This window comes from Oryzias melastigma, linkage group LG3, assembly GCF_002922805.2.
Source record: "Oryzias melastigma strain HK-1 linkage group LG3, ASM292280v2, whole genome shotgun sequence".
NCBI lineage: Eukaryota > Metazoa > Chordata > Actinopteri > Beloniformes > Adrianichthyidae > Oryzias > Oryzias melastigma.
Genome location: NC_050514.1, coordinates 15,002,125 through 15,010,104, shown reverse-complemented (window position 1 = coordinate 15,010,104; position 7,980 = coordinate 15,002,125). Strand labels below are relative to the sequence as shown.

The 7,980-nt window shown below is 38.1% G+C and overlaps 2 protein-coding genes across 2 annotated transcripts in view; one reads left to right on the top strand and one right to left on the bottom strand.

Moving 5' to 3' along the window:
* The window catches only part of spg7 (SPG7 matrix AAA peptidase subunit, paraplegin), an 8,098-nt gene extending 2,860 nt beyond the window's left edge, over window positions 1-5,238 (top strand). Inside the window, exons 8-17 of the mRNA XM_024296100.2 lie at window positions 179-341; window positions 825-998; window positions 1,073-1,197; window positions 1,272-1,374; window positions 2,684-2,794; window positions 2,874-2,989; window positions 3,406-3,562; window positions 3,660-3,823; window positions 3,907-3,984; window positions 4,456-5,238. Coding sequence (XP_024151868.1) covers window positions 179-341; window positions 825-998; window positions 1,073-1,197; window positions 1,272-1,374; window positions 2,684-2,794; window positions 2,874-2,989; window positions 3,406-3,562; window positions 3,660-3,823; window positions 3,907-3,984; window positions 4,456-4,662 — 1,398 coding nt within the window. The 3' untranslated portion in view covers window positions 4,663-5,238. The remainder of the gene's footprint in view (window positions 1-178; window positions 342-824; window positions 999-1,072; window positions 1,198-1,271; window positions 1,375-2,683; window positions 2,795-2,873; window positions 2,990-3,405; window positions 3,563-3,659; window positions 3,824-3,906; window positions 3,985-4,455) is intronic.
* A 767-nt stretch (window positions 5,239-6,005) lies between these two features.
* The window catches only part of cdh15 (cadherin 15, type 1, M-cadherin (myotubule)), a 20,046-nt gene continuing 18,071 nt past the window's right edge, over window positions 6,006-7,980 (bottom strand). Inside the window, exon 14 of the mRNA XM_024294906.2 lies at window positions 6,006-6,364. Within this exon, the coding sequence (XP_024150674.1) occupies window positions 6,164-6,364 (201 nt within the window). The 3' untranslated portion in view covers window positions 6,006-6,163. The remainder of the gene's footprint in view (window positions 6,365-7,980) is intronic.

Genomic DNA, 7,980 nt, shown 5'->3' with positions numbered 1-7,980 from the left:
GTGAGAAACCACGATTACTTTGACATTTTCATGCTGCTTGAAATCCCTTAAACATACTCGTATGCATTTTAAGAAGGCCAGGAATAAGATCAATTTGATTAATTTTAAATTAGATTTGATAGCAAAGTCTTGTATCTTACAAAAAATTTAAAAAATTATATTTGTGTTTTAACAAAAGAGTCCAGATCGGTACCTTCATCTTGGAGCAAAAGTTCCCAAAGGTGCGCTGCTACTGGGGCCTCCAGGATGTGGCAAGACCCTGCTGGCCAAGGCTGTCGCTACAGAGGCCCAGGTCCCCTTTCTGGCCATGGCTGGCTCTGAGTTTGTGGAGGTTATTGGAGGTGGGTACCAAAGTCGCCAATATTACGACCTAAACTAATAATGAGAGCACAGTGGCCCACGACTCACCGGGTTCGGCTCCAGCACCTCTGTGACCCTAAAAGGGACAAAACAGGTTTAGAAAATGGATGGATGGAGGATAAATGTTCATAAGAATAAGTTATTTCATAGGACTTGTGGCTTTCAGCAGCGGCTCTCAAATATGAGTATGTGTGCTTCTAGGAAGTCCTAAGACTTGCATGTTATTAAGTATACCCACTGAAATAATTGAAGACACATCCTAGATGAGATATTTAAGGAAGAAATTAAGCACTTTTTCTTTCATTGGTTTAAAACCGCCAATCCTTCTGTCAAGTGCTGTTTACTTTAAATGTTGTTGCTTTTTTGTATGTTTTAAATTGCTAGACTAAAAATGAAAACTCTGTTCTGCATCTCCCCTACTTCACCCTTACAAACCTTGTTGTTTCTGTTGTGGTTGCGTGCAGGTCTCGGTGCTGCGCGGGTCAGGAGTCTGTTCAAAGAGGCTCGCACCCGGGCGCCTTGCATTGTGTACATCGATGAGATCGACGCCGTAGGAAAAAAGCGCTCCACCAACATGTCGGGCTTTTCCAACACGGAAGAGGAGCAGACTCTCAACCAGCTGCTGGTAGAGATGGACGGTCAGTAAATAAAAAAAAAAAAAACGGCTGCATATCCACTTGAAGGAAGAAATAGAACCATCTTCCTTTTGCAGGAATGGGAACAACAGACCACGTTATAGTCCTTGCCTCTACCAACAGAGCAGACATCCTGGATAATGCTCTGATGAGGCCCGGCAGACTGGACAGACACATCTTCATAGATTTTCCCACTCTGCAGGTACTTCTTTTCTTCTATTTTTATTTTAAAGTGCCCATAAAGCAGAATCTTTCATACATGTTGGTTCCTTTCAGGAGAGGAAGGAGATTTTTGAGCAGCATTTGAAGATGCTGAAGCTGACTCAGCCCGCTAACTTTTATTCCCTGCGCCTGGCAGAGCTCACCCCGGGCTTCAGTGGTACGTGCACACACACCAGCATGTTTAAATGAAGGAAAGTCAGCAGCTGCAATAAAATAACACTCTTTATCCTCGAAGAATCAACATTCTTAAAGTAGGTGGGGCTTTTAGGATTGTGTTTAATTCTACATGAGTTTGAGTAAAATTATAATTTGTATTTTATTTTGCAATAAGAATTGTTTTAAAATAAAAAAGCATATTTTTTTAAGCATAATTACAATGTTGAGGCTAAATTGGCAATTAAGGCAATGTTTTTGTCCAATTTCCTTTAGTTTTTGTTAATTCACTAATGAGTTAGTGAAAGTGACTCATCATCATTTCTTAGTTTTTTGTTTTCCTTTGTCCCCTGAGGTGTTTCTTCCACTGTTTCATCTCCTGATCATCATTTCTGCACTTTAAATTAACATTTTTTTCAGCAAATAAAATCACTGAAATACAGTGTTCCAGCAACAGGTACAATCTCTCCAGTAGGAATACAGACGTTTTAATCCTTTATAACCTTTCACTACACACTTTTCTCAAACAAAGATGAACATGCTCACACTTTTCTCTCTTATTTAAGTACAAACCTTCAAAAAAATAAGTTCAGTTTTGCAGAATAAAACAAAGATCTTCTTTCGATGGTAGATTTGTGTAGATTTGGAGAACTGCACGGATCTGTAAAAAGTCAATCAATTAACAAAAGCTCTGTAATTTGTTATTTTTTGAAATATAAGTTTTAATATCAAATTACTTTTTTTAAGTTGAACTAAAAATGTAATTTGATGAAAACTAATACTTTAAAATGTACAGACCTTTTGTTAATTGATCCAATATTTCACTTTTTACAGTGTGGCACAGAGGAGGTCTTCAGCTAATCAGGAGGCAGAAGATAGTGCAATATAAAAAAGAATTAAAACCTCTAAAATTGCACAGAAAAATCAGCAAAACAGTGATACTGTGAAATGTGAACTTCAATATAGTGAGGCTCTATTGTACATGTATTTAGTTGGTCCTAAATTTCCTTCACTCATGTTAGATTGCGGAGTGTTCCCTAAAGGTGTAAAACATCTCAATTGTTCAGCCAACTTGAACTGCAATCATAAAATATCTATTATATAAAATACCTATGTATAATAATAGGTAAAAATGTCAACTTTTGTGTCATTCTAACTTTGTATACTCATGCCACTCCCATTCTCCTTTATAGGAATGCTAGTGTGACGTTTTTATCATTTTTTTTAATCTCTTTATCCATTTTTCAGTGAAAGTCTGCTGAAAATCTATGAACTGTAAACCCACACAGTAATCACAGACTTTTTGTGCGCAGGTGCCGACATTGCTAACATCTGCAATGAAGCGGCTCTTCATGCTGCCAGAGAGGGCTTTAAGTCCATTGATACTTTCAACTTTGAGTATGCAGTGGAGAGAGTCATAGCAGGTACAGTGATCCTAGTAGTCTGGAGTAAAGTAACACTTTGGGAAATATCTGAAGCTTTTTTTGTTTGTTTTAATTCCAGGGAGTGTTAAAAAGAGCAAGATCCTGTCTAAAGAAGAGCAGAGGGTGGTTGCCTTCCATGAGTCTGGGCATGCATTAGTGGGATGGCTGCTCGAGCACACGGAGGCTGTGATGAAGGTAACACGCTTCCACTCAGAATATGTCCAAGGATGAACATGTGTTGGCAACAAATGTTCTGTTTTTATTCTTTAACCAGTTCATAATGATGTAATGTAATCAGCAGAAGCTGCTCACGCTGCTAGAACAGACTCGGGTTAAAGGTGGAATTACCTGGGATTATTTAGGGGAGGGGCTTGCCTTTTCAAACGTTTGATTGGTTGGTGCTACAACCTCAAAGAAAACAACAGACTGAACTTCCAGTAAAGTTAAAGGATGTTTTAGGGTTATCCAAGTCTTTGTAAATGTTTAAAGTTTATCCAAAAACCCCTCACAGTCCAGACTCTGAGTTCATTTCATAATTTAGTTTTTTTCCTTTCATTCAGTCTCTTTAAAACAGCTGATGAAAAGAGGTTCAAATTCAATTTGTTTTCCAGGTGTCCATCGCCCCTCGTACAAACGCTGCTCTCGGATTTGCTCAGATTCTGCCCCGCGACCAGCACTTGTTCACCAAGGAGCAGCTGTTTGAGCGCATGTGCATGGCTCTGGGTGGAAGAACCGCAGAGGCCATAACCTTTAACAAAGTCACCACAGGTACCACCTGCAGCCCTCTCATCATTTTTTTATATCAGATCATGAATATCAAACGTGGGCTGCATTCATTACAGCAGAAACCCTTTTTCATCTTCAGGAGCTCAGGATGACCTGCGTAAGGTGACCCGGGTGGCGTACTCCATGGTGAAGCAGTACGGCATGTGTGACAGTGTCGGGCAGGTCTCGTTTCCCGACACAGAGGAGCAGGGGGCTGTCGGACGCCGGCCTTTCAGCCAGGGCCTTCAGGAACAGATGGACCACGTGGGTTCCACAACTGGATTATATCTCTGCTCATTAAGCATCTCGTAGTGAATGATTGTCACCTGAACTTTAACTGTTCTCAGGAGGCTAAGATGCTGATAGCTCGTGCCTACAGACACACAGAGAAGCTGCTTCTGGACAACAGAGACAAGCTCACGCTGGTTAGTTTGTTTTTTTTGTTTTGTTTTGTATTTGTCTGATTTTTAAACCTTAGTAACCCAGAAAATATTTAAGCTTTTTTGCTATTTTACAATTTGCTCTATTAGTTTATCTTTAAAACTGTTTTTGTGGCAATGCTTAACATCCATCCAACCCCAGCTTTTTTTTTCTACAGATATTTTTCATTATATTAGACAATAATTCGACTTGAAACTATCCAGAAAACTCAATTCTTAGTGGTAAATGTCTTTTTTTTTTACCACAAAAATTAACATAAAACTTTTTATGGTTCATAACAACGATCAGGCATATGGAGACACAATAAAAAAGTTCTGAACTTTTTAAAACCTTCAGGTTAAATTTTCAATGAACACTATTCCTGGCATATGTTCCTACATCATTGTAAACAATCAATGTGATTGGCTCAGACATAAGGTTATAAAAATGACCTGTTTTGTTTTTTCTTCCCCCAGTTGGCCAATGCTCTTCTAGAACGCGAGGTGGTGAACTATGACGACATCGAAGCCCTGCTGGGCCCGCCCCCTCACGGCCCCAAGAAGAGGATCCTGCCCCAGAGCTGGGTGGAGGCCGAGCGCGACAAGCAAGACACGGGAGAAGACGAACCTCGGCCACCCCCCCGCAAACACAGAGAGGACGACGTTAATCCTGAGTTGGCCTGAGTTCAAAGCAAATAGTTTCCAGACTCTTCTCAGATTTTGAGGTTTAGAGGATGAAGCAGCCGTCAGATGACATATGGAGCTTTTCTGAATGAATCTTCTTCAGTTCTGCTCGTGGTAGGAGTATGTTGTATGTGCTTGCTGCAGCTCATATATTATACTATAATAACGCTTCAAACAAGCTGTCGTTTCTGGATCCAGCACTTATAATCGCCATCTGCTCTGATTTTCTACAGGAACATATTCAGGTTTAGAATAAAACGATTTCTTTTGACATGAGTTTTGCAACATGTGACTGTAAAGAACATGCTAAAGGCATTTATTATTATTATTGTGGGTTGTTCTTTACCTGACAGGAATAATATGTCAGCTAAGGAACCTTACAGAGAATTTTAATTATTTAAAAATAAAACATAATTTACTGTCGTCATTTACAAAAAAACATTCAAACACATGTTATGTTGTTGAGCAAACAGATGCTGGTCTGCACACTGGGCTCTTTGTTCCCCATATGGTTGAGTTATTGTCTTTATTTTGGAATAAAACTGTACTTTTAGCAATAAAAAATGTACAAAAGGATGTCTACAAAAATGTTTTTTTTTCTAGATAAAATACACACTTTTCCATCTGTCTTTAGTCCTGATTTATTCACTTAATTTGTTAAATCTCTGTTTATTCTTCCTTTTTACATCATGATATTTTTCCTTCATTTATCTCTGGACTAATTTTGATAAAGGAAGAGTTTTTTTTAAGTAAGCTGTACTATTTTACATTAATATTTATCTTTTTTTTTAGATTTGTCCACCTAAATTTGACTACAAAATAAAGTTACAAATCAAATTACATGTAAAAATGATGAGTTAAAGCAGTCAGGAACACTTTTATGTGACTAAAAAAAAACGTTTATTTGCAGACAGCAGTCAAATGAGAGTTTCACGATTATAATAATCAAAGAAAAACACATTTCAAAATCATTCATCCAGTTAAGTGATTACAGATTATTGTGTGTTTGTTGCAGAAAATGCTTCTGAAAAATGGATGATGGAATGAAGGATTTAAAAAGGCAAAGGTCAAGGGAAAAAAATCTTAAAAAATAAGCACTCTTGTAGAAAAAAAAAAAGATACACAATAACCTGGTTGTTCATATTTTACATGTTTGTGCATCATTAGTGAACCACGCAGGCTGGATAAACGCCCAACATCAACACTTATTTGTGCTATGTCGCATGCACAGCCCCTTGAACGTACCTTTCCATGCACAGACTTCCTGATGTAACACAAAAACCTGCTTGAAGTCTATCTAAGCTGTATCACAGCTACCCTAAAAAGAGACGCAACGTAAGGAATTTTGTTTTTTGTTTAATTTTTCCCTAATATAAGCCACTTTCAGTCCTGAGCTGGGCTAAAATCCTTCTAAAAGAGCCCAGAAAGCACCTGAGGCATGATCTGTGCCCCTGAATACTGATGAACCCAGCAGGTCCTGGCATGGAGAGCTCTTTCCTCTTTAATGCGAGTCGTACAGATTAGCCAGTTTCTGAAAGCGAGGTCCCCAGTCGTTGAGGTAATCATAGTCCTGATCCTCATCAGAGCTGCCTGAAGCGATGGAGCTGAGGCTGCCTGCCACAGAGCCGTCTCCCTCGTAGTCGTAGATCAGGGCCGTGTCATAAGGGGGCACGTTCGGGTCAGTATCTGCAACCACCAAACCCTGAGAGGGGGAAAAAATACAGAACATATGAGCTCAAACTGATCTGGAGGTTCTGTTTAATCTCTAAAGGGAAAGTTTCCCTTTAGGTGAAGGAAAACCCTTTGAAAACAAGGAAACATTTAGAATGAGATTATAGAACAGTGTCATGACACCTAGAGACTTAAAAATCGAATTAAAACCGTTTAAATCACAAATTTTATACACCAAAAACAGGCAATAGTTAAGCTTTATAGATAGAAATTAGGAGTAAATTTTGGGCATCTGCAATGGTTTAAAGTGAAACATGGCCATGTGGAAGAATTGGGACAAAAGGCTCTTTTGGGAAATAAACTTTAATTCCAAAACAATGTTGTACCTATTGAATGCATGTAACATTTTATATATATTTTTTGGTTGTTGTTCATCCTTCAGCATTTCTGGTCCGGAGTCACCACAGCTAATCAGCCCCCTTGTGGCTGCATAGTTAGGCAGTAGCGTAAAGGGTCTTGGAAAATAGTAAAATAGTAAAAGAATGTATTGAAATAAAGGGATGGAAAAGACAAACTGCACAAGCAAAATTTGTGGTTCTGAAAAGACAGTAAAAGGTGTGATGGAAAAGTTGCTACAACACCATGTCATTGTTGTTACATTAAAGCACATCATAGATAGACTTAGAAAAGCACAAAAATGTATGTTTGAAACCATGTTTCCCCTTTTAAATTGTGACACATTTGTAAGGAACATGCATAACAAATAGAGAGCTGATGATGCGCCCCAGAAAAAAATTGGAAGATCTCTGCCATATTCAAATCAGTTGTATTGCTGTAAATATTGAAAAAAAAATTGTTACAAATGTTAAAACCACCTCTCAGCAGGATCTGTTCAGAATGAAGAGGAGGTGTCATCGGCTGGAGCATGATTCTTCCACACTGTACCATATGTCAGAGAATTAAATTGTTCTTATTCTTTAAAGTTAAGCATTCAATCCATCAAACTTGTTAAAGTCAATGGCAGAATGAGCTGTTTTACAAAGAAGATTTGACAAAAATGCCACGAGGCAAAACCAGAACTCAGCTCTACTGCTGATCCCACAAAGGCATTTTTCTTACAAATGTTGCCCCTTTTTAAATGCAAAGTACAGCATTTTCGGCATATTCATTGCTAAGAAGCTTTGTTACAACACTAAAACAAGCACACATTTTTTTTCTTTTTTCCATATTTCTTAATTTATCCCACAGGAAATTGAGTAATGTTCTGGAAACAACAACATCTTAATCTATCCCCTACAGAAGTATAAAAAAGTAAAGTAGGAAGAACAAAAATTTAGAGTAAAGAAAAAAAACTCTTGTTCTCTCAGTGCACTCCAATAAATTCACTCTAAGCAATTTGTCAGACGTTTCAAAGCTCCCCCTGGAGCAACAGAATAACCCTCTTGTATCCTTTTTACTTAATTTACTACCTCTCTCAAAGATCCCAGAGAGCAGCACAATGCTTTGCCCTCATAATAGAGGAACTTGTCACTGAAAGAAAAATTCTGCAAGAAAATGTGCATGTTTGGACGATTAATGATATAGAAAAATGGAATCTTAAAAAAATAAAGAGACTCTTGTTACAAGAAAAAAAATTCTTAACTTCTG